The sequence below is a fragment of the Branchiostoma lanceolatum genome, chromosome 1 (genome assembly GCF_035083965.1).
Source record: "Branchiostoma lanceolatum isolate klBraLanc5 chromosome 1, klBraLanc5.hap2, whole genome shotgun sequence".
Lineage (NCBI taxonomy): Eukaryota > Metazoa > Chordata > Leptocardii > Amphioxiformes > Branchiostomatidae > Branchiostoma > Branchiostoma lanceolatum.
Window position 1 is genome coordinate 39,002,281 of NC_089722.1, and position 25,993 is coordinate 39,028,273.

A 25,993-nucleotide genomic window follows, 5' to 3' on the forward strand; every position below is an offset into this window, starting at 1 on the left:
ATCATCTACTAAGTGCACATTTTAGTTAGGACACAATGAAACATTTTGTTTGATGTAAGTGATTATCCAGCAAAAGTTGATTCACAAGTATCTAAGAATAAGATTCTACTCAAGAGACAGAGCTCCTTTCTTGTTGCTGTTTATGTTTAAGTACTGATTCGTTAAGTTATAGCCAGAGAAATGATCTGGTAGCATAAGAAAAATATGGATGTTACTTTTTCTGATTCTAAAGCCTCGTTGAAAAAGCGCCATTGAAAATTCCAATCCGAAAAAAAAATATGCCGCAATAGTCGGGTCTGTTGGTTTAGCTAGCGGACAAACGTCATACCATTCCGCATCGCGGAGAAATCTGACTTATTCTGCGCGTTTGTATTTTCTAACATAGGCACTACCTAGGTTATGTAAGCAACTATAACCTACAGAAATGGTTGCGAAAGTACTAAAATAGCACCGCAACAGAACGCTATAATTTTCAGGTACAAAGTTTTCACTTTGTTCACGCACTAAGTATACAAATCAATCAAGCCGTGGCATCTTGGTTTTAATATTTGATGTATCACATAAAACAAGCCACACCACAGTCCAAAAAATACAACACAGTCCTCTTGGCGCTTCAGAAGACACATATATTAATTTCACATGTGTACAAAGCCACAATAACAGTCAGTGTCTATATAGTTCTGAATTGCATTACAAAATGAATATCGGTTAAAATGTCTGTTTTTACACTCACATATACATGGATGTAAAGCATCATAAAATACTTTGGTTAAAATCTGTCTTTTGTAAATATATTTTTCTCATGTCACTTTGATTTATACATGCACAATTTCAAAAGTATGTACAATTTCAATACAATTTCACACATAAACAGGTCGTCTCTGAAGTGAAGTTTTGTGTCTTCGCTTATATACGATTACCCACATATTATACTTCAATGACATAATAAAATCACACAGGCTGACGCTAGGTGATGACCAACATGGATAAATCAATAGATAATCAATTTAAAAGAAGATAAATCAAAATACTTTGTAGCAGTGTTCACTCTTGCTCTTGATTTAAGCACAGTATCTTGATATTTATGTACACATGGAAATTAAATGTAGACAAATGGTAGAATTACTAGAATAGTATGACTTATACTGAGTGGACGCGCCATTGTTGACACAGTAGTCACATATAATGTCCAATGATCACCTTGTTGAACATGCATTGCGGCATAAAATCTCGTCAAGTCTTCAGCAAATATTTTCTGATACAGCTCCTATCAGAATAACGTAGTGGTCAGTCTGTGGCCCCTCTTAATTCTGGACTTCAGCAGCGCCAGTGGGAAAGACGCGGGGTCGTTTCGAACAGTGTCCTCTCCCTCAGTGCCAGGAAGCTTGGGACTCTTTCCATGGCAGGACGCAGTGGCCGTGTTGTTGGTTGACGACGTGCCAAACAAGTCAGTGGGCTGACATCTCTGCAATACCTTCTGCTGCGCGGCGTGGGAATGTTCTGGTGTAGATGAACCCTCAAGTACAATTTCCAGTCCTCGGGGTTCATCATTTCTTACAACCCCTGGTGCAGACCAGAACTGTGGTTTTATGTCTCCACCACCGACTTCAGGAGTTGACAGTGAGTCCGAAGACGCCTTTAATCTGACGGTGGGCCTCTGCGTCAATTCACTGTGGTTTAGCTTGTAATCTCCCGAACAGGCCTGTGCTGGGGACGACGCTGACTTTCGAGCAGAGGAAGGATTGTCGGGTGGAGCATTTGTTTGTCCACGATTCATTGCATGCATTAAGCGTACCTGTTGAGCATAGGCTGCTATGCGTTGAGAGAGAAGGTACTGTTTGATGACGGAGTCAGGTAGCACCATTAAACGTGCCTGGTGAGCATAGGCTGCTAGACGTCGAGAGAGGAGGTACTGTTGGACGAGCGAGTCAGGTATAGCCTCGTCCAGCGCACCAATCGGAAAGAAGTGGACCATAGAAGACTGCGGATGGACTCTGTGCTCTACAAGACTCCGAGTATCGCTCTGCACAGCGAGGGACTCTGGAGGGCATGGCAGCTCGAGCTCAGGATTTTCTGATGGCTCTGTTATGTTTGCATCACCTGACGGCAAGCTGCGATTCAAGAGGCCCTGTGGGATGGCAGGTTCTTTCCCGAACGTTTCACCCTCATTTGCGCCATTTGTTGGAGGGTATCCATCGGGGATGCATTGTGGAATATCCTCGTTATGCTTCACTGGCTTGTCAGTCTCTGGCATCGCAGCAGTCGCAGGTTCCTTCTCCGTCTGTACATGCTGTATGTCATCTTGCAGCTGGAGGTCATTAGAGAGGAGCTCGGGCACCACACCAGCTGAAGTTTCCTTCTTCTCTGTCTTTTCGTGCTGTATGTCATCTTGCCGTTGGAGGCCGTTGAGGCGTAGCGTGGGCACCTCAATAGCCGCAAATTCCTTCTTATCTACCGGCTTCTGCTGCTCGTCATCTGGCAGGGGTAGGCCGTTGAGAAGCAGCGTGGGCACCTCAAACGCCACAGGTTCCTTCCTATCTGCCGGCTTCTGCTGCTCGTCATCTGGCAGGGGTAGGCCGTTGAGAAGCAGCGTGGGCACCTAAAACGCCACAGGTTTCTTCCTATCTGCCGTCTTCTGCTCGTCATCTGGCAGGGGTAGGCCGTTGAGAAGCAGCGTGGGCACCTCAAACGCCACAGGTTTCTTCCTATCTGCCGTCTTCTGCTCGTCATCTGGCAGGGGTAGGCCGTTGAGAAGCAGCGTGGGCACCTCAAACGCCTCAGGTTCCTTCCTATCTGCCGTCTTCTGCTCGTCATCTGGCAGGGGTAGGCCGTTGAGAAGCAGCGTGGGCACCTCAAACGCCACAGGTTCCTTCCTATCTGCCGGCTTCTGCTCGTCATCTGGCAGGGGTAGGCCGTTGAGAAGCACCGTGGGCACCTCAAACGCCACAGGTCACTTCCTATCTGCCGGCTTCTGCTCGTCATCTGGCAGGGGTAGGCCGTTGAGAAGCAGCGTGGGCACCTCAAACGCCACAGGTTCCTTCCTATCTGCCGGCTTCTGCTGCTCGTCATCTGGCAGGGGTAGGCCGTTGAGAAGCAGCGTGGGCACCTCAAACGCCACAGGTTCCTTCCTATCTCTCGGCTTCTGCTCGTCATCTGGCAGGAGTAGGCCGTTGAGAAGCAGCGTGGGCACCTCAAACGCCACAGGTTCCTTCCTATCTCTCGGCTTCTGCTCGTCATCTGGCAGGGGTAGGCCGTTGAGAAGCAGTGTGGGCACCTCAAACGCCACAGGTTCGTTCCTATCTCTCGGCGTCTGCTCGTCATCTGGCAGGGGTAGGCCGTTGAGAAGCAGCGTGGGCACCTCAAACGCCACAGGTTCCTTCCTATCTGCCGGCTTTTGCTCATCATCTGGCAGGGGTAGGCCGTTGAGAAGCAGCGTGGGCACCTCAAACGCCACAGGTTCCTTCCTATCTCTCGGCTTCTGCTCGTCATCTGGCAGGGGTAGGCCGTTGAGAAGCAGCGTGGGCACCTCAAACGCCACAGGTTCCTTCTTATCTGCCAGCTTGTGCTGCTCGTCATCTGGCAGGGGTAGGCCGTTGAGAAGCACCGTGGGCACCTCAAACGCCACAGGTTCCTTCCTATCTGCCGGCTTGTGCTGCTCGTCATCTGACAGGGGTAGGCCGTTGAGAAGCAGCGTGGGCACCTCAAACGCCACAGGTTCCTTCCTATCTGCCGGCTTCTGCTCGTCATCTGGCAGGGGTAGGCCGTTGAGAAGCAGCGTGGGCACCTCAAACGCCACAGGTTCCTTCCTATCTCTCGGCTTCTGCTCGTCATCTGGCAGGGGTAGGCCGTTGAGAAGCAGCGTGGGCACCTCAAACGCCACAGGTTCCTTCTTATCTGCCAGCTTGTGCTGCTCGTCATCTGGCAGGGGTAGGCCGTTGAGAAGCACCGTGGGCACCTCAAACGCCACAGGTTCCTTCCTATCTGCCGGCTTGTGCTGCTCGTCATCTGACAGGGGTAGGCCGTTGAGAAGCAGCGTGGGCACCTCAAACGCCACAGGTTCCTTCCTATCTGCCGGCTTCTGCTCGTCATCTGGCAGGGGTAGGCCGTTGAGAAGCAGCGTGGGCACCTCAAACGCCACAGGTTCCTTCTTATCTGCCAGCTTGTGCTGCTCGTCATCTGGCAGGGGTAGGCCGTTGAGAAGCACCGTGGGCACCTCAAACGCCACAGGTTCCTTCCTATCTGCCGGCTTCTGCTGCTCGTCATCTGACAGGGGTAGGCCGTTGAGAAGCAGCGTGGGCACCTCAAACGCCACAGGTTCCTTCCTATCTGCCGGATTTTGCTCGTCATCTGGCAGGGGTAGGCCGTTGAGAAGCAGCGTGGGCACCTCAAACGCCACAGGTTCCTTCTTTTCTGCCGGCTTGTGCTGCTCGTAATCTGGCAGGGGGAAGCCGTTGAGAAGCACCGTGGGCACCTCAAACGCCACAGGTTCCTTCCTATCCGCCGGCTTCTGCTGCTCGTCATCTGGCAGGGGTAGGCCGTTGAGAAGCACCGTGGGCACCTCAAACGCCACAGGTTCCTTCCTATCTGCCGGCTTCTGCTCGTCATCTGGCAGGGGTAGGCCGTTGAGAAGCAGCGTGGGCACCTCAAACGCCACAGGTTCCTTCTTATCTGCCGGCTTGTGCTGCTCGTCATCTGGCAGGGGTAGGCCGTTGAGAAGCACCGTGGGCACCTCAAACGCCACAGGTTCCTTCCTATCTGCCGGCTTCTGCTGCTCGTCATCTGACAGGGGTTGGCCGTTGAGAAGCAGCGTGGGCACCTCAAACGCCACAGGTTCCTTCCTATCTGCCGGCTTTTGCTCGTCATCTGGCAGGGGTAGGCCGTTGAGAAGCAGCGTGGGCACCTCAAACGCCACAGGTTCCTTCTTATCTGCCGGCTTGTGCTGCTCGTCATCTGGCAGGGGTAGGCCGTTGAGAAGCACCGTGGGCACCTCAAACGCCACAGGTTCCTTCCTATCTGCAGGTGTTCAGGAATTATCGGTCCCCCCGGGAAAATCGGTCCCCCTCCTGCCATTGGTCCACATTTGAGACTGGTGGGCGTGGCCTAAAAGTACGAAGGCCCACAACAACATAGGCTGTAACATAACAATCCTACACTGCCAACATTGTCGACAAATAATGTCCCCTCATAGTAAAGTTGAAACAGTCGTCCTCTGGTCTACTTCGGACCCTAATTTTCATCTTAAGACGATTCTATGAAAATTGATATAAACTTTTCAAAGGGTTTTGGCCATTGTGCTATTTCATCTCAAGGTGACACATTTTCCCGGGCCAGGGTAGCCAGGATTTTCGGTCCCCTAATTTGAAAGTCAACAAAGTCTCTTCTGATGCACTTGTAAACCTGTTTTTCAACTTGAAGACGCTTCTCTGAAGACTTAATACAACTACAAACGTTTCAAAAGATAAAAGTCTCAGGATTTGGCCATTGAGGGTATTTCAGGTAATGCTAGGGTCACATTTCCTAACCGGGGCCCGGCCGGGCTGTTTGCGGAAACGAAAAATCAAAGTGTATGTCAATAAATTTGGACAAGCTATGCTCTTAAATAATTTTGGGTACGTGTTGTGTTTTTGTTGTCTTTTATATCATACGTTTCGTTCCCAAAGACTGCCCGGCTGGGCCCCGGATTGGAAATGTGACCGAAGCATAAAGGGGACACATTTTCCCGGGCCGGGGTTAAGCCGGGATTTTCGGTCCCCTCATAGGAAAGTCAACATTTTGTCTTATCTTGAACCTAGGCGCTTGTTCTTCAACTTGAAGACGCTTCTCTGAAGACCTGACACAACCTGTGTTCACCGAAAATCCCGGGTACCCCGGGAAAATGTGTCCCCTTCCCCTGAAATCCCCTTAATGGCCAAATGCTGAGACATCTTGCTTTTCAATCGTTTATAGTTGTGTTAAGTCTTCAGGGAAGCGTCTTCAAGTTGAAAAAAAATTTCCGAGTCCATCATAACAAGCGTTTTTTACTTTCCTATGAGGGGACCGAAAATCCCGACTAGTTCTACCCGGGATAATGTGTCCCCTTACCTGAAATCCCCTCAATGGCCTTTTGCTTCTCAAAACTTTTATAGTTGTGTTAAGTCTTCCTTGAAGCGTCTTCAAGTTGAAAAACAATTTCCAAGTCCATCATAAGAAGCGTTGTTGACTTTTTGATGAGGGGACCGAAAATCCTGGCTAGTTCTACCCCTGGAAAATGTATCCCCCTCCCCTTAAAATCCCCACAATGGCCAAATGCTGAGACTCTTTGCTTTTAAAGCGTTTGTATTTGTGTAACGTCTTCAGAGAAGCGTATAAAAACAGGTTTCCAAATGTATCATAAGAAGCGTTGTTGACTTTCCTATGCGGGGACTGAAAATCCCGGCTACCACGGGAAAATGTGTCCCCCTCCCATTAAAATCCCCTCAATGGCCAAATTCTGAGACTTTTTGCTTTTGAAACGTTTATAGTTGTGTTAAGTCTTCAGAGAAGCGTCTTTAAGTATAAAAACAGGTTTCCAAATGTATCATAAGAAGCGTTGTTGACTTTCCTATGAGGGGACCGAAAATCCCGGCTAGATCTACCCCGGGAAAATGTGTCCCCCTCCCCCTTAATTGACAAATCTTGAGACTTTTGCTTTTGAAACGTTTACAGTTGTGTTAAGTCTTCAGAGAAGCGTCTTTAAGTATAAAAACAGGATTCCAAATGGATCAGGAGAAGCGTTGTTGACTTTCCTATGAGGGGACCGAAAATCCCGGGTACCCCGGGAAAATGTGTCCCCTTCCCCTGAAATCCCCTCAATGGCCTAATCCTAAGACATTTTGCTTTTGAAACGTTTATAGTTGTGTTAAGTCTTCGGGGAAGCGTCTTCAAGTTGAAAAACAATTTCCAAGTCCATCATAAGAAGCGTTGTTGACTTTTCTATTAGGGGACCGAAAATCCCGGCTAGATCTACCCCGGGAAAATGTGTCCCCTTCCCCTGAAATCCCCTCAATGGCCAAGTTCTGAAACTTTTTGCTTTGAAACCTTTATAGTTGTGTTAAATCTTCAGATAAGCGCCTTGAAGTTGACAAAGAAGCTTCCAAGTTCATCAGAAGAAGCGTTGTTGACTTTTCTATGAGGGGACCGAAAATCCCGGCTAGATCTACCCCGGGAAAATGAGTCCCCTTCCCCTGAATTCCCTCAATGGACAAATGCAGAGACTGTTGCCCTTGAAACGTTTATATTTTTGTGTTAAGAGCATCAACTCAAGTTAAAGTAAATTAAAAATAAAGTATATTTCCAAATGCATCACTACTAGGAGAAGAGTTGTTGACTTTCCTATGAGGGGACCGGAAATCCTGGCTACCCCGGGAAAATGTGTCCCTGCAATGGCCAAAAACTGATACTTTTTGTTGATGAAACGTTCATATTTGTGTTTGTGGACAATGTCCGTCCCACCTTCGTACAATTCATACATTTGGCATTAAGTATTCAATTCAAAGACAGTGTTTGTGGATGATATCTATGTACTGCAATACTGCAATGGCCCTGTGGGCCTTCGTACTTTTTAGGCCACGCCCACCATGGATTGGGGACCGATTTTCCTGGGGGACCGATAATTCCTGAACACCGGCTTCTGCTGCTCGTCATCTGGCAGGGGTAGGCCGTTGAGAAGCAGCGTGGGCACCTCAAACGCCTCAGGTTCCTTCCTATCTGCCGGCTTCTGCTCGTCATCTGGCAGGGGTAGGCCGTTGAGAAGCAGCGTGGGCACCTCAAACGCCACAGGTTCCTTCCTATCTGCTGGCTTTTGCTCGTCATCTGGCAGGGGTAGGCCGTTGAGAAGCAGCGTGGGCACCTCAAACGCCACAGGTTCCTTCCTATCTGCCGGCTTCTGCTCGTCATCTGGCAGGGGTAGGCCGTTGAGAAGCTGCGTGGGCACCTCAAACGCCACAGGTTCCTTCCTATCTGCCGGCTTCTGCTGCTCGTCATCTGGCAGGGGTAGGCCGTTGAGAAGCTGCGTGGGCACCTCAAACGCCACAGGTTCCTTCCTATCTGCCGGCTTTTGCTCATCATCTGGCAGGGGTAGGCCGTTGAGAAGCAGCGTGGGCACCTCAAACGCCACAGGTTCCTTCCTATCTGACGTCACTGTCATGTCTTTCTTCACTTTACCCTATAGAAGTGATTACAGCAAAACAATCAGCACCATGGACAGGAATATGTTAGTAACATGCAAATGTGAATGTGAGTGAATAATCTATTATTGATTAATAATAGAATTGTAATTTAATTCATACCTGGATTACAGTATGAAATTATCAGACGTTTTAAGTGTCCACCTGAGTCTTTTCATCAGCGATGGAAATAATGTTTACTTAAGACTTACGGAACATAGCGACAACATACTTGAGTTCTCTATAAACATCTATTTGCTGTTATTGATTGTTTTGTTATTGTAATTGCTCAATGAAGACTGAATTAGAAGAATTGCTTCAAAATACTAGCATCGGTTTGAAAAAAAATACACTTAAAATAGCAGTTAGCATGAAAGCAAAACCTGTAGTTAGTACTGTAGGGCGCATAAACTTGTGACTTACATGTTCATGTGGCCCAATCTGCTCAGTAAGATCCTGTAATGATGCCAGGGTAAAAGGGATATTAATTGAATAGAACAGTGCATCTTGGCAAGTATAGTATTTGTATCTAATGCGAATTTATTTCAGTGCAGAACCTAAAATAGATATAGTATATTAAGTATTATATGAAAACGCAAGACTGCCTTTTTTTATTCTTTTGTTTTTCAATAGCACGGATCAATATGATAATTTATTATCATATTTGCAAAATCAAAATGGCAACCGCAATATTTGTATTCATTAAAACATTTCAGAATCTGCAAAACTCACCTGTTTGAGCTTCTTGGCCAACCCCTTGTTAGCCTCCAACTATCAATGGAATAAATAATTTATTTATCCATTGATACACATTTAAGGAGTATCTGACAATGTTCACTTGATAATGCTACATATAGAGGATACTTCACTAACCAGGATATAATCTAACAATAACATGTATGTAGTATCATGATCATTAACCCTTGTCTTTATCCATATATGTATATACTGGTTGCACATTTCAGTGCCTGTATGTCAGCCACGTATATGCATGGGTTTGGGGTATTGTATTTTTTAGCTGAAGGCATCACACTGCAGTGAAACACACCAAATGCAGAAGTAAATATGCCACAGCAGTGCAAAAAAAGTCAAGGAAAAAGTACCTGATCAATGAAACAAATTACGTCAAAAACGCCAGCAGGACAAGGTTACAAATATACGAAACGGAATGATTCGGGCAAACAAAATCAGTTTCCGATCCTTACCTGTTCACGCATCTTTCTGATCAGTTCCTGCTGATATGCAGCTTTCTGCTCATTCTTTTTTTTCATCTAAAAAAAAGGACATAAAGGATAGAATATTTGAGTTTTTAACTTTGTTATATTCCGTCATGAATCCATGCATGTCCAGTATCAGGGTTAAGTGGCAGAAGTTTGCAGAAGTTGAAATCGGGTTACGTCATGTATAACTTCGGGATTTTCCGTCAGCCATCAGAAGAAATCCGATGTTGTCCGAAGTTAAGAGTGACGTCATCCTAACTTCTGCCAGCGGCCGGGGGTGGCAGAAGTTGGCAGAAGTTAGAAATACCATGTTGTCTGTGATCTTAGGAGTGACGTCAACCTAACTTCTGCCAGTTGCTGGGGGTGGCAGAAGTTGGCAGAAGTTAGAAATGCGATGTTGTCTGAACGTAGGAGTGACGTCATCCTAACTTCTGCCAGTTGCCGGGGGTGGCAGAAGTTGGCAGAAGTTAGGATGAAGTACTTTTGCCAGGGGATATTTTAGATAATCTTTTAAAAATCTATGTCTTGAATATCTTTTACCACATATATAACTTGAATATTGTTAATCAGTAAAGAGAGAAGGTGGGTCATGAAAAGACTTTCCGTATTTTGGAAAAGCATGGAAAAGGCAACTATTCTGTCATTTTTTAAATGAAGTTAGGGAAGTTTACAACATAACTGTTCTATAGTTTTGAACAGTGGGTGACGTTTCCTAACTTCTGCCAACTTCTGCCACCTGCCACCCTACCCTGGCTAGTGGCAGAAGTAAGGATGACGTCACCTAACTTCTGCCAACTTCTACCACCCTAACTTCTGCCACCCTACCCAGGCTAGTGGCAGAAGTTAGGATGACGTCACCTAACTTCTGCCAACTTCTGCCACCCTAACTTCTGCCACCCTACCCGGGCTAGTGGCAGAAGTTAGGATGACGTCACCTAACTTCTGCCAACTTCTGCCACCCTAACTTCTGCCACCCTACCCAGGCTAGTGGCAGAAGTTAGGATGACGTCACCTAACTTCTGCCAACTTCTGCCACCCTAACTTCTGCCACCCTACCCAGGCTAATGGCAGAAGTTAGCATGACATCACCTAACTTCTGCCACCTGCCACCCTACCCAGGCTAGTGGCAGAAGTTAAGATGATGTCACATCTGACTCACGGAAGCCTCAAAACTACTCGGTAATCATCGTAACTTCTGCCAACTTCTGCCACCCTAACTTCTGCCACTTCACCCTGATACTGGACAATACTCCATGAATCATGGAATATTATACATTTTATTGGAAACAACATACAGCACATGGTACTGATGCAAAGCATTGGTAAACTGATTGGGACAATTCTAAGAATGAAGGTAAAAATAGCGTTAAAATGAAACTTAAGGAAGACCTGTAGTAAGCAAATTCTTTAGCTTTCCCATTTATAGTGATTGGTATCATCAAACACAATAGTATTAAACTTAAATACTGGCCAAAATCCAACAATATGATATCATAATGACTGCAAATGTACCTTGTCGCAAATGGCAGATAGAAAAAATGGTGTATGACATTATATTTATTTCATTCACTGCGTAACAACATGCTCTGTTCTTATCACTTTTGTACATAACAATGCCGAAATCAAAATTTGTGGATGCCATTACACATACCTTATGTATGTCCTGTAGTATGGGCCGCCGATCAATCAGGACATCATTCCCTTGCTGGGTTTGAGTGCCCACATGCAGTCTGGCCTCACCAAATCTGTAAACGATGAAAATAGCACATAGACCACCATTTAGATGGAGAAAATTGACTACAAAGTTGTTATTCAAGTTAAAATGCAGTTTCAATAGTAAATGTTTCCATTGGGCACATAGTCTAAGTTTTAAGACACCTATCAATTACATGCCATTGGGTAGAATCAAAGGGGGAGGGGCACAGATTCCAAATTTTAGCTATTCCTTTTCATACCAAAATGAGAGTTTTATTACAGCTAGGTTTGGAATGCAGATAACTCACCCTTTCTTTTCTGATTCAAGAACCTCCACACGATACTTCAGCTGCTGGATCTCCTCATCTTTCAGGGCAACTCTGTTGTGGTGAACAGAATGGACAAAATCAGATCAATCATAAAAATACAAAATTCAGGAAGTCTCTCTTTTGTGTGAATTTCAACAGTGGGTCCTCCTTATAGCTAAATACTTATTCTAATACAGCATTGGGAAAACTGATATCCTATTATCATTAGATATCGGTATCTTATCCCTAACCTTGTTAATTAAAGGAGGGTTTAATCACAACTTATCTGTCACTCCTCAAGTCTGAGAACATTAGGTACAATAAGGTAGGTGTGCATGAATGATTGTGTGAGTGGGTGGGTGAGTGATTGTGTGTGTGTGTGTGTGTGTGTGAGTGAATGAGTGAGTGAGTGAGCGAGTGAGTAATTGTGTAAGTGTGTGAGTGAGTGTGTGTGTGTGTGTGTGTGAGTGAATGAGTGATTGTGTGGATGGATGGATGGATGAATGAATGAATGTGATTGATTGTGTGAGTGTGTGTGTGTGAGTGAGTGAATGACAGAGTAATTGTGTGAATGATGAATGAATGAGCTTGATTGTGAGTGAGTGTGTGAGTGTGTGAGTGTGTGAGTGAGTGAGTGAATGAGCGAGAGTGAGTCTGATTTCTGAACCCAACTCACCGCTGCCGTGTGTTTGCGGCCTGATCCACAAGTTGCTTCTCCAGTTCTCTAATCTTTGTGGCTGCTTCTGTTCTCTCCCTGGGTAAAAATAGAGAGAGTTTCATGTGTTGCTTTTTTTTAAAGATAAAAATAGTGGCAGCAAATATGTGCATGTACATGCACATGTACTGTGACACTGATATTCTTACTAGAAGATCTGGACCTTTAAGTCAATACAGCTCAGGTTCTGACCATATCCTATAAATCATGATAAGTTTTGAAAAAAAGCTAACTCACCTTTCCTTTTCTGACTCCAGGACATCCACATGTGCCTGAAGCTCCTGAATGAACTCATCTTTCTGGGAGATCCTGTTGTGTTACACAGAATGGACAGAAACATCAAATATGTTACAGTACAAAATGTATTAGAGAGTCTCTCTTTTGGTTTGCAGCACTCTGCTCTCCCTACAGCTAGTAGTTATGTTATTCTGATATCAAAATAAATTATGTTTGTCAAAGGGATGATTTATATACAACTGATCTAACATTCCCAAGTTAGGGAACCAGACCCAATAAACTGTGTAGTGTCAGTAGAGAGTGGGTGAGTGGGTGTGTGAAGGTGAGTGTGTGTGTGTGAGTGAGTGCGTTAATGAGTGATCATGAGTGAGTGGATGAGTGGATGGGTGAGTGCAAGAGAGTGAGTGAGTGAGTGAGTGAGTGAGCGAGTATGTGGGTGAGTGTGACTGAGTGTGTGCGTGACTGTGTGAGTATCAGTGTGTGTGTGTGTATCAGTGTGAGTGTGTGAGTGAGTGAGTGAGTGAGTGAGTGAGTGAGTGAGTGAGAGTGAGTGAGTGAGTGAGTGAGTGAGTGAGTGAGCGAGTGAGTGATTGATTGATTCCTTGAACCAAGCTCACCTGTGTTGTGTGTTTTCTTCCAGCTTCCGGATCATTCTAAGGAAAGGTATTCAAAGAATTGTTAAGCATCTTCAAACAACTGATTTGAAACACTTTCTATCAAGTTTCATTTCAGTTCCAAAATGTGTGTTGTTTAAGAGCTTGCTCAGATTGTATAAAGAAGCCATTCAAATTTTTTACAAGCCTTTAACAACCTTACATGCTTGTAATTCTACATTTACTAAAAGCAAATACAGTCAAACATGGTCTCAACAAGGGACAGAGGAAAACAGTTGGTGACTGGAGGTGGTCAATGCTCCAGACAAGAGGGTCTTACCAATGCAAAATCTTATGGGACTGTTTCAATGTGGCTTATGCATGTAGGTGGTTGTCTTCGCTAGGTGGCCAGCCAGGGTTGACTGTGTGTATTTCACAATGGTGATAGCTCTAGTTCATGATCAGCTGATATGATTTCAAAATGATAATTTGTAACTTACATATTGGTGACCGCTAGCCGTCCGGCGAAGTCACTAGAAAGAATCCATAAAATGATATTAAGGAATATAATGACAACAATCATGTCTACAACTGTGAAAAGAGATACTGTAAATCCATTCAATATTGCAGTTGGTATTTTAGTGTTTGGGAAGAAAGGGAGTAGTTCACAGCATTTAGTTTTAATGGTGGGAAGCAAAATTACTGTCTCAAATGTTAGTTTTCAAAGATTTGCTTAGTTGAAATTCTAGCCATCAACTAGTGACTGTTAAAGTAGCTTAAGTCTAGTTACTGTACAAAAAAATCAACAATTACAGTTACTGTAGCAATATGGCTCCCCAGACAGCAAGCAAAAGCTTTTTAAGTGGTATTTTATGTCATACTGTAAACCCATGTAAGTTCATGGCACTAATAAATTTCATGGAACAATGAAAATCAAGAGTTTGTGGTATCTTTGAGTTTGTCTTAACAATTAGTAGAAATTATGGATTCCAAATACAAATGAACGAACGTTTGCTGGTGTAATGGTTTTGCAGAAAAACTAAAAAAAACAGTGAATATTTCAAAATCTAGAGTAAATATCATGCATCTATTTCTTAGTTTATGGTGAAAATGATATAAAATGCTTAGCTTAAGGTTAATCTAGGATCTACTGTATGAAATACAAGTTTATTCTTTAGAAATGGATATTCAATTCAAGAAGATATCTTTTCAGCACCAATGACAGGGCAGACGTCAGTAGGAAATGGCTGTTCTTACCTCAGAATCTCGTTCTCCTGTTTGTGGTTGTCATCAGTTTGTTCTTGTAGCCTCCTGTTAAAAGCAAAAATAGAGTAAAGAACTGTAGTATTTTCTCTTCATCACATGAATTTCCTTTAATTACAGAATTGTGCTCTTAAATTTGCATTAGTATTCTCGATGCAAAGGATCTTGATGTAATTGGCATCTAATACCACTTGTCAACACATTTGTTTCATTATCTTGATTGTTTTTATTGTTCTGATGTTACAGCTTTAAGCTAAAAATATACTTAAATGTTTTGAAGCTGATTGATATAACAACACCTAGAAATGGTGTGAAAATTCTTACATTTGCCAGAGAGAATCCTTAAACTGTATAAATTGCTTGCTGTGGATTATATAGCTTACTTGTTGAACTTTCATCAAGAAAGAAAAGTGCATATCTGTAACGTTATAGAGTTCCATAGATTTGACTACATTGAATTCTGCTCTAGACTTTCTTTCCACCTTTCATGTACTCATCAAGTCCAACCTTCCTTTACTTCTAACCTATAAAGTTAACGTATTAAAAGAATAAGAATTCCAAACAGAACTTCTAATGTTACCTGACAAAATGGGAGGTATAGTGTTGTTTCGTCCGAAACAAGCTGAAATGACAAAGGAGAAACATTTTAGCCAAATGTTTCAATGACAAATGATAAAGAAAATGGCCAAAAAAATTTGTGACAATTGTTTCACTGTCTTTTATTTAGTGTTTCTACATATATATGCAGCAGAATCAACTAATGAATCTATGTAACGTTAGTTCACGTAAAACCGGGATTTTTTCGATACGAGTTACTTGAAACCAATCTGGCAGAACAATAAACCATCCTTTTTTTTATTCTGTCAATATCATGAATTACCTTTGCATTAATGCTATATATGTTATATATTGTCTCCAGTCGTGCTGATACCATAATATTGTAATTTGAAACTACCGTCCGCAGCACACAGAATGACGGTGCTCTCGGACAGGTGCTAACATTTTTCCATGAGAGAATATTTGTCATTAATATCTTGCCGCTAATTAGCTTTCATATAGCAGCTGTTGTTCCCACCTTAGTTTGAAGAGAGTTCTAACGTCATATAAACGTCTCGAAGCAACAAAAAAAAAAAAGACAAAACGGCCATAGCGCACACATCAGGCCTTCGGCAACAACCCGTTTGTTGAGACGGTAGAAGTCGATCCCCACCGTCATGGCAACGTGTACATTTATTCATAGGGACGTTAGCTGGATGCCGTAGAAATGGTAATACCACCATGTCAATGTCTTTCTGCTTTTGCTAGGAGCAAACTTTGAGGAAAATATCGCCCTCAGTCCACTATCACACACAACATTTAGACAAAAAAGTGTTCCTCACAAACCTTTGTCGTCTGCTGAATAGCAGGATTATGGGTAATAAATATGGTGGCGGGAAAAGGCAGTAGTGCCGTAGCCATAGGTTGCAGCAACAAAGTGGCGTTTTTGATAATTGATCACACTTTAATAGAGTCCAGTTGCAGGTTAGCAAAAGAGATTCTAATAAGTTTTCGGGTAAATGACTGTGTTTAGCAGGAAGCGGGTGTGACATTTGTCTTATAAACCAGCGAACAACCATGCAGTGTGATTCTCCCACGAAGCCCTCGGACTGTTTCAATCAGGGACGGAGAGTTTTTTTACGTCGCCATCTTCTAATGCATGGTTATTGAAGCTTTTCAGACAGTGTTCTGAATACGTTAGTCTGTTAGGTTTGCATTGCTCAGGCGTTATAACTGATGTTGCATCTAGCACATATCTCTAAATACACCGTTATCAGAAATGGCGAGTTTATATCACTCCGCGATTTTTTGTGAACCAACGTTAATATTTTGCAAGTATTTTTTCTTCTACATGTGTGTACTTTAATTCTCACCTCTGTAGGTCTTGTAGTTCGTCCCAAAGAGCATCACTGTACTCTATCAACCTGGAAGGAAGAGAAAAGATAAGTAAATTGGTACTGTAATATCATATTTAAAAAAGCAGGGAATCTCTGCCATGATAAACAACATACAATAATAGTTATTGTTTTTCAATGTCAAATCTTTTTGACGTATTTCTGCAATGATGGAGAAATGATTTCAAATACTGCTGAGCAAAACTGTCTGTTACAAACAATCTTTTATGTAGCAATAGTAACAACTCAAAGAACCCCTTGTCATTTTTCTGCCCCTCCTAAAAGACAGGGTATACATACAAGTATGTTTTAAACATGTAGCAATGAATACTGAATTCCCCCCCCCCCCCCCCACACACACACACATAGCTCTAATCTCTGACTATTTCTGACAACAGTGGCTATAGCTAAGCTGACTAAAACTTCTGAGTTCTTACTCTTTCAACGAGGGCTCACTGCTGCCTCTCTGACTCGGCTGAGTAAGAAAGTAAGAAAGGGAACATGCTACAATAAACCAAAAATACAAACAAAATAAAGCAAAACAAAAGGAACTTCTGAAAGCAATTCCAATCTTCCTACCTTCCTACAAATCAAATTCAAATCATAATTTTATCAAAATATAAGAATTTGAAACTCTAGCTACTATATGGCCACTCCATGTAACTTCTGCAGATGACATTTTCTGAAGATCAATAAGTAAATACCGAACTACACCTGTCCAACATTTTGGTCCACTAACCAAAGTTTCAAGTTACACTTATGTCTATCTGTTTACTAATACATTTAGATCCTTTAGAAATCTAAATGAAGAAATGAACAGCAGATGTGGTACTGTTGTGTTACAGTAAAGAGTCAAAATAGTTTGGTGTCCTTAGACCTTCATACTTGTTTCTTACATTAAATATTTCAAACACATTTTGTAGCTTTACAATATCAAACCACCCAGTGAAGCATCCACAGAACTTACATAAAGTGGCTTTAATAAATATAACAAAGAAGTCTCTTAAAATGATGTTCTCTCTTCAAATGCACAGGGGAGGTTAAGTACTTGCCATTTTTACTGTAAATCTTAAAACTTTTCTGGTGGTTTTATTAAATCTATGGTTTTCACAGTGTTTTTCACAATTATTCATGACACAGTGAATATGTCTCCCTAGTAAGCATACTAGTTACTACATGATTGTTTTCAATCACGAGATTAATACACTGCCATAACCTCCCTCCCCATCTTTCGTTGAAATAAAACCACTGCAAAAGTAATAAATTTACAGTATGACACATAGATAAACCTCCTAAGTAACATTAGAACTTACCTTGGACGCATCATCCAAGTCATCTTCTGCCGACTCCTTTTTCAGTTTGATGGTCATTCTTCTGAACATAGAAGTCTTCCCTGCTCTAATGTTGGGATGTAAAAATTACTAACAGTTATATACCATAATCATGAGAAACAATTCTTGATGTCGTTTCCAGCAAAGATTATAAACAAAGAGAATACAACGACTGACAGTATTGTGGCAGCAGCTGTATCAATTGTTTCTGAAGTTGGACCCGTGGAGTCAATTTTTCATCATCATTCTTCATCTATTGTTTTAAATTAATAACATTAAAATGTAAGTGAAAAATGAAATAGCGCTACCACACAGTCCATCTTGAAATGTTCACCTTGATTTCATTTTTGCAGTTTTTGCACTGCCCCTCTTTAGTAAAATCATGACACTGCAACACTGTCTTTGTATGCTACATTATTGTTTTGACCACAAACTTTGACCACCGACTAAACCTATTTGTCACTCTTACCATTAAAGAGAAATCTATATTTCTTACAGCCTTCTATAAACCAACTCTTACTAATGATACAGCCTCCTACATTTATACAATTACCAAGAAACGAGAGGAAGTCAAAAGTACTAGAGTATGCTGAATGTTCATATACTCATCAATATATATATAGTTGTTAACATGTGACCTGTGCTTAGCCCAGTGGGACAAACATGTACAATAAAGGTCTTCATTCATTAAACAAGATACCTGTGAAAATAAATGTATTTACAGTACTTACTTCTGGAGGTCTTGCAGATCTTCTGAAAGAGCCCCAATGCACTCTTTTGCCCTGTAAAGAAAGAGTTGATAATAACAATTAGGAAATCATATCATAATTGGATATTTAAAAAAAACTGAGACATCTTTTCTGGCATCATAAAAAAATACTTTTGCACTTGACTTTGTTTTTCAATTTCCAAATGTCTATGTCTATTCGAAATACTTATCCTTGAAGTTCGTGAATTGTCACAATAATGTTGTACTGAGGCACTAGATTTTCTAGGAGCATTAACAGCTATGAGCACCCCCTCCATTTTGCTTAATCCCGCCCAAAGGTACTGTGTACTAGTATGTGCCATAGAAAAACATACAACATTGAAGAACTGGATTTCTTGTTTCCTAGTTTTTTCATAGTTGTAAACTCTGACTACTTCTGACTGCAGTGCTAACTAAGCTAAAGCTGACTAAAACTGAGTTCTTACTCTCTTAACGAGGGCTCTGTGCTGACTCTCTCGGTTGGCTGAATAGGAAAAGGAAACAATTGCTACCATAAGACCGATGGAACAAATAAACAAAACATACCAAAACAAATGAAAATATCATCACACCAATTAATTCTATTGGTTCTAAGACATTTTGGAGTAAACAGTGCTTGGAGGAAAATCTCATTAAAATAATATAGTCCTTCTGAAATTCCTCAGACAGATTTTATGTTGATATTTCATTTCAGCATTATTTTCTGAAAGCCAAGAACCAACAAACTACATATTAGTGTAATAAACCATAATCATGATGAAACATAAGAAAGTCTAATTTGGCCACCTTATGTAACTTCTGCAAATGATGTTTTCTAAAAATAATCATTTTGTCTGTTGCACTTTTTTTGTCCAATATCGAAATGTTACAAGCTGCATTCAAATCGTTCAATAAATAATTTCTTTAAGTGGACTGCAAATATCAAGTGTAGATTGAAGGGTCGTATATATTTTGTCATGATTTTGTATCTATTCTACATTTCCGTACTAATAGAAATACTCTTATCAAACGTTAATATGTCCTTGATACACACTTTGGGGCATCAAAATAGTAACCTACGTTTAGTAAAGCATCCGCAGAATCTACATAAGGTGGCATTGCGACAAAAAAATGAACTAAAGATAGCTTAATGTTGAATGTTATTCAAGTGGCATCACTTCAAATGGCATAAACAGCAACGCAGTACAGCGGCGATTAAAAAACTTACCTCGATCTTAGCCCCAACCTCCAAGTCGTCTTCTGTTGATCCTTTCTTCAATTTCTGGACCATTCTCCGGAACATCGATGTCTTCTCGACGCTAGCGTTGTCCGTAGACTGTTGAGCTGGCTTTGCAGTCGCCATCATTCAACTTCTCAAATGTAGATGAGTAAAATGCCTACAAATGTCATCAAAAACAAATGTAAATCTATCTCAAGCACAAACAATACATTAATAAATCTTAAAATATTGCGAGACAAAATCCTGGGTTACATTTCAGGCTGTCTTTGGCGTACAATATCCTGTTGTTGTCCTTATATAAGTAGTAATAACCTCGGTGACTTTGACCTTGTTCTATTCAGTCAGCGGCAAAAATGATTTCATATTTTTCGGTGCATTTCAGACCCAAAACTTCCACTTTATGTCACCCCGCTGTCCCCTCTTTGTGTAAAGAAAACGTACGAGTAACTTTTGACTATGATTTGTGATTTTCATTATCATTTTGCTGACTTTTTAAAGTCTAAAAACGGAGAGAGAAAAATCCCCACCTTGCTTCTAGAGCTGGCTAGTTGTCATCTGTGTAAATAGAACACCGTGTCCATGGCAACCGGAGCAAACATGGCGGATCGAACGCCTGGGAGGAATGAACTTTAAAATCGTGCGTTGAACATGGAAAATCGTGTTTTGAATATATCATCTCAAGCTACTTTGAATATTCATGCCGCCCTCTGGCATATATTTATACCTTTTGACAAAAATTCCGTCATGTCACAAAAAAATTGCTCAAGCAACTGTATACAAATTTGAAACAGTCACTGACGACAGACAGCGGACGCTGTCTGAAACGTGTTTCAAAATTTTGTCTTCAGTGTCTGAACAGTTTTTAGGCCACGCCTATCTTTTAGAGCCGAACATGTCCCAATCATCTCCTATTAGACCTAACCATGAAATGACTTACTCCCGACTGAGCCCCGAATGCTTTCTAACCTACTCCCAACCATCTAGCCGCAGATTGCCGAATTTCTGACTAATCCCCGACCGATTACTAACCCTCTGACGAATTGACATTGACACATTCCGTGACTTTCAAACGAGGGGTCATTTTCGATTATAATCGAAATCATCCGTTCTTCTATATGTTGCTAACATCACAGAGAGACCGAATTCAGATCACGCTTAGATTTGATACGGCTTTTAATGTTCTTCTTTGTTTTTGGTAGTGTGAAGGTTGGCGGGGATTCGCCCACGTTCTGATAGTAGTCACTTGGATGGAAATGAGTAAGCAGAGTGGTACGGCCTTGGGGTAGGTTTGAAACTAGTTGGGAGTAGGTCAGACAGCAGTGGTTCTAACGTGGTTTAAGCCCCGGTTACGCATATCTACACACCAAAAATTATTACCATCTGTCAACCCCTTCTTGAGGTATTTCCTTTCAAATTCTGAAAGAAAACCTGCTCCTGCAGTTCTAGAGGACTCAAACCTTACTCTACTTAATTTCCTTCCAAAGGAATATCTACCACACAAAAATCAGGCAATAGCATGTACAGAACACGAGATATTAGAACAGGAAGCTGCAGTACAGTAACTCAGAAAATCACTAGGGGGCCCAAAATCTAATTACTAAGTATTTGGAGATCTCATCAATCATTATCCACATATCAAATATGTCTAGGAGTACTAGTTATTCTATGTTTTACCTCTACGTCACAAACTCCATGTGTCGCGATTTAATACTGCGTGCTGCTACCTTCGTCTTTTGGTAGGGAGTAAGGGACCAACCATTGCACACTAAGTCAACTGGGAAGGGAGGGACCATCCATTTAAGGTTAGGGTGTGGTGAAGGAGAAACAATAAAAAAAACTGTACGTAAGTTAAAGGTCTATAATGGGAGGGACCATCCATTGTACATGGTCATGGGTCTAAGAAGGGATGGACCATTAATGTCACATTGAGTTAACGGTCTGTGTGAGAGGGCCAATGATTGTTACATGGATTAAGGATCTGGGAGGGGACTTAGCATCCATGTTACAGTGGTCGAAGCTCTGGGAAAGTAAGGAGACATTTTACATAGACCACAGAGGCTCGACGAGAGGGATCATACAGTCAAGGTAAGCTTCGAGGGAGAGGGAAATCCGTTTCACATTAGCGTGGGGATAAGGGGAGAGCAAGGAGGTTGGGAAGAGGGAACATCCATTCATGCCAGTTTGAGGTTGGGGAAGGAAAAAGCATCCGTTTTCTTTCAAGATCAAATGGGAAACAAACCATAAACCAGGTTTTGAACAGTTTATTTGATAGCAATTGTTGACAAAACAGATTACAAAATTGAAATGGAACAAATTGCACTAAACCTGAAACAATTGCAATTTCGAGAACTTCATTTACAGATTGCTGGGGGCATGACAGGAAAACTTGATTTGGGATGTCATTTCAGTTCTAGGTTCAACCTAGAAATGTACAATCCCCTTTGTCTACCTGAAGCATTATCAGCTGAGAGAATCATGATCTCTTGACAGATGGCAAGGTGTTGAGTCCATTTTGATGACACCCTGAGTTTTGTTGCTGGTGAGGGGTCGAGACATCTCGGGAGCAACGACTACTTCTGCACACAGCGCTCCAGCCTGTTTCTACGCTATATAGACCCGAATGTATGACTAATTCGGTTACTGTGGCTATGTCGATGGCCGGGATTACATTCGAAGAAACCGCAAAGTTCAGTGTTCCAGAGATCAGGGATTTCCCTGGTTCTGTCAGCTCACAACTACTCAGGCTCTCCAACCACCTGCCTTCCTTCCTGGCCCTGTGCCATATCTTGGTTCGGGACTCCAAGATATGACACAAGGCAAATTATGTCCTGGTCTAGGTTCCCCGACAACCACCAACCAGTCTACATAAACCGAAAGGACAACAGATGGTAGAAGAACCCAATCAGTCATAAACTAACAGAACCAGGAAAGTCCCCGTTCTCTGAAAACAATGAACTTCACAGCCACCCCGAGTACAATCTCAGCCACCGACACAGTCACAGAAACCAAAAAAGCCACACACCGATCATATACACCACAGAAACGGGCTAAAGCCCTGCATGAAAAAGAAGCCACTACTCACAAAATGCCCTCACCCCTACCAGCAATATCACTCGGGATGTCAACCAAATACACATCAAGCACCCTACCATCAACCAAGAGATTGATCATCCCTGCCGACAATGCCTCAGGTACACAAAGGGAACCGTACGTTCAGTTAAAGCTATGAATGGAACATCACAAATCATTAACTTCCTATCACCCCAAGACAAGTCAGTCCCAGCCCAACCCTGCAATGATGTAAACACTTAACAATGCCATGTCCTCTTGCAGGGTGTACACGCGAGCACCGCCACCGGTCTCTCTGGATGTCACCGAGGAGATGGCGTACTTGGCATTGGACGACCACCTCTCACCCAGAATAAGTCCCACCATGAACATCAGTGTAGTCGATCTGAGCTTCAAGGCATCAATAAGATCATGGAAGCTGCTGAGAGATGTCAGCTTCTTGTAACTGAAAAAAGGGAAATTACGATCAATAAGGACAAATGACTTTCTGAACATTCTAAAAAAAGGCAGAAGGTTGCCTTATTGTCCGGCAGGAATTAGAAAGGTGAGAGAAGTCATATGGAAGAAGTTCATGCCTGTGACACAAATATGTCACCTAAATTGGTTAACTGTTGGTTACTGATCTTAACTGATTAAAGTTGATTATACTGGCAAAGTTGAACTGTTTAACATCAGTGACAATGGCCTGAATTGTCAAAAATTGTAGTCTGGTTCAAAAATGGTAGTCTTGTTCAGGTTGGAGTAAGTTGTACAGGATCTACTCACAGGTGCTAATCCAGCAGTCTCCTCCAATCCCTTCAGTTTCGAATTCTGCAGCAGGGCCAGGGTATGTGTACGTATCAACAGCCTCACACCTTAACTGTTCATCCAGTCCTAAGTTGGAAAAGAAAAATACAATGTATAAGGACATTTGATTATAGTCAGACCGTTTTCAAGCACACATTTTATTTACCGGGAAATGTCCGGTTTATAGGTAGAGTTCGTAATTAGAGAGTACAGCGCTGCGATACCCAAGACAATTGCATATCCTTAAGGTTACAAGGGTGTTCAATTCTTGACCTTGCTGTCTGTCTAACCTTTAGATAGAAAAGAACTGCAGCTCTTGTAGATAAGCCGGTAGATTCGCTTGGCTTTGTGATATACTGGATGTTGTCACATAGCATCTTCAGTGACGGTGTTACTTGGCACCTCCTGTACCCAGCCTCGGAGTAGCACGTCCAGACATTTCTGCGATATAAGCAGAAAAAGGCATGCATCAGCTGACAAAGTCCAACCATGATATTTACATCCTATACATTCAATTCACAATCAGACAAGCAAGTAAAAGACAAAACTTTTCCAGTAAGCATTGTTCAGGTTCAGAAATTAAAACAGTCTAGTGACGTAAACTTGCCAACAGGGAAATGTCTGGTTTATAGGTAGAGTTCGTAATTAAAGAGTAAAGCGCTGCGATACCAAAGACAATTGCATATCCTTAAGGTTACAAGGGTGTTCAATTCTTGACCTTGCTGTCCGTCTAACCTTTAGAAAAGAACTGCAGCTCTTGTAGATAAGCCGGTAGATTCGCTTGGCTTTGTGATATACTGGATGTTGACATAGCATCTTCAGTGACGGTGTTACTTGTCACCTCCTGTACCCAGCCCCGGAGTAGCACGTCCAGACATTTCTGCGATATAAGCAGAAAAAGGCATGCATCAGCTGACAAAGTCCAACCATGATATTTACATCCTATATATTCAATTCACAATCAGACAAGCAAGTGAAAGACAAAACTTTTCCAGTAAGCATTGTTCAGGTTCAGAAATTAAAACAGTCTAGTACCTTAAACTTGCCAACAGGGAAATGTCTGGTTTATAGGTAAAGATCGTAATTAAAGAGTAAAGCGCTGCGATACCCAAGACAATTGCATATCCTTAAGGTTACAAGGGTGTTCAATTCTTGACCTTGCTGTATCTGTCTAACCTGTGCAGGATCTACTCACAGGTGCTAATCGAGCAGTCTTCTCCAATCCCTTCAGTTTCGAATTCTGCAGCAGGGCCAGGGTATGTGTACGTATCAACAGCCTCACACCTTAACTGTTCATCCAGTCCTAAGTTGGAAAAGAAAAATACAATGTATAAGGACATTTGATTATAGTCAGACCGTTTTCAAGCACACATTTTATTTACCGGGAAATGTCTGGTTTATAGGTAGAGTTCGTAATTAAAGAGTAAAGCTCTGCGATACCAAAGACAATTGCATATCCTTAAGGTTACAAGGGTGTTCAATTCTTGACCTTGCTGTCTGTCTGACCTTTAGATAGAAAAGAGCTGCATGCAGCTCTTGTAGATAAGCCGGTAGATTCGCTTGGCTTTGTGATATACTGGATGTTGTCACATAGCATCTTCAGTGACGATGTTACTTGGCACCACCCGTACCCAGCCCCGGAGTAGCACGTCCAGACATTTCTGCGATATTAGCAGAAAAAGGCAGGCATCAGCTGACAAAGTCCAACCATGATATTTACATCCTATACATTCAATTCACAATCAGACAAGCAAGTAAAAGACAAAACTTTTCCAGTAAGCATTGTTCAGGTTCAGAAATTAAAACAGTCTAGTAACTTAAACTTGCCAACAGGGAAATGTCTGGTTTATAGGTAGAGTTCGTAATTAGAGAGTAAAGCGCTGCGATACCCAAGACAATTGCATATCCTTAAGGTTACAAGGGTGTTCAATTCTTGACCTTGCTGTCGGTCTAACCTTTAGATAGAAAAGAACTGCAGTTCTTGTAGATAAGCCGGTAGATTCGCTTGGCTTTGTGATATACTGGATGTTGTCACATAGCATCTTAATTCAGTGACGGTGTTACTTGGCACCTCCCGTACCCAGCCCCGGAGTAGCACGTGCAGACATTCCTGCGATATTAGCAGAAAAAGGCATGCATCAGCTGACAAAGTCCAACCATGATATTTACATCTTATCATTCAATTCACAATCAGACAAGCATTGAAGTAAAAGACGAAACTTTTCCAGTAAGCATTGTTCAGGTTCAGAAATCAAAACAGTCTAGTACCTTAAACTTGCTAACACAAAGGAATAAATCATTCATTGACAAAACCTTGTCCTTTAATTTAAAATCTGGGTGGTGATGGTAATAACGGAACCTGAGCCTGCTTTCACACAATACAGTACAATACCTTGTCATATCTGTGGAAGCCGCATGTGCTCAGCAGCTCATTCTATTCACGTGCCTCTTCTAGTCCTAAGTTGTAAAGAGAAATGTAGAATACATTGGGACATTTGATCAGAATGTCAGGAAGTTTTTTTTTTTTTTTTTTTGACAAACATTTAAGCATTACACACAACATAATCATCAGGAAGTTTGTTTGTACTTTGGAAAATTAGGTGAACGAACAAAGTACTGACTAAAATGGTACACATTAAAATGTAAGACGATGCGAAATTATAGACGCTTGAGGAAACACCGGGTAAGTTTATAG

The 25,993-nt window shown here is 42.1% G+C and overlaps 1 protein-coding gene across 1 annotated transcript in view; it reads right to left on the reverse strand.

The window, feature by feature from the left end:
• Window positions 1-1,270: 1,270 nt before the first annotated feature.
• The window catches only part of LOC136426226 (titin-like), a 28,316-nt gene continuing 3,593 nt past the window's right edge, over window positions 1,271-25,993 (reverse strand). The window contains exons 4-32 of the mRNA XM_066415067.1: window positions 25,691-25,755; window positions 25,254-25,408; window positions 24,805-24,959; window positions 24,494-24,601; window positions 24,034-24,178; window positions 23,589-23,739; window positions 23,278-23,385; window positions 19,971-22,957; window positions 19,432-19,600; window positions 18,671-18,708; window positions 18,208-18,258; window positions 17,459-17,543; window positions 16,583-16,620; window positions 16,125-16,175; window positions 14,795-14,836; window positions 14,209-14,262; window positions 13,452-13,484; window positions 12,976-13,011; window positions 12,359-12,430; window positions 12,083-12,160; window positions 11,407-11,478; window positions 11,055-11,148; window positions 9,389-9,454; window positions 8,916-8,954; window positions 7,643-8,182; window positions 5,079-5,100; window positions 2,998-5,013; window positions 2,630-2,898; window positions 1,271-2,599 (exon numbers count right to left, since the gene is read on the reverse strand). Coding sequence (XP_066271164.1) covers window positions 1,271-2,599; window positions 2,630-2,898; window positions 2,998-5,013; window positions 5,079-5,100; window positions 7,643-8,182; window positions 8,916-8,954; window positions 9,389-9,454; window positions 11,055-11,148; window positions 11,407-11,478; window positions 12,083-12,160; window positions 12,359-12,430; window positions 12,976-13,011; window positions 13,452-13,484; window positions 14,209-14,262; window positions 14,795-14,836; window positions 16,125-16,175; window positions 16,583-16,620; window positions 17,459-17,543; window positions 18,208-18,258; window positions 18,671-18,708; window positions 19,432-19,569 — 5,163 coding nt within the window. The 5' untranslated portion in view covers window positions 19,570-19,600; window positions 19,971-22,957; window positions 23,278-23,385; ... (4 more) ...; window positions 25,254-25,408; window positions 25,691-25,755. The remainder of the gene's footprint in view (window positions 2,600-2,629; window positions 2,899-2,997; window positions 5,014-5,078; window positions 5,101-7,642; window positions 8,183-8,915; window positions 8,955-9,388; window positions 9,455-11,054; window positions 11,149-11,406; window positions 11,479-12,082; window positions 12,161-12,358; window positions 12,431-12,975; window positions 13,012-13,451; window positions 13,485-14,208; window positions 14,263-14,794; window positions 14,837-16,124; window positions 16,176-16,582; window positions 16,621-17,458; window positions 17,544-18,207; window positions 18,259-18,670; window positions 18,709-19,431; window positions 19,601-19,970; window positions 22,958-23,277; window positions 23,386-23,588; window positions 23,740-24,033; window positions 24,179-24,493; window positions 24,602-24,804; window positions 24,960-25,253; window positions 25,409-25,690; window positions 25,756-25,993) is intronic.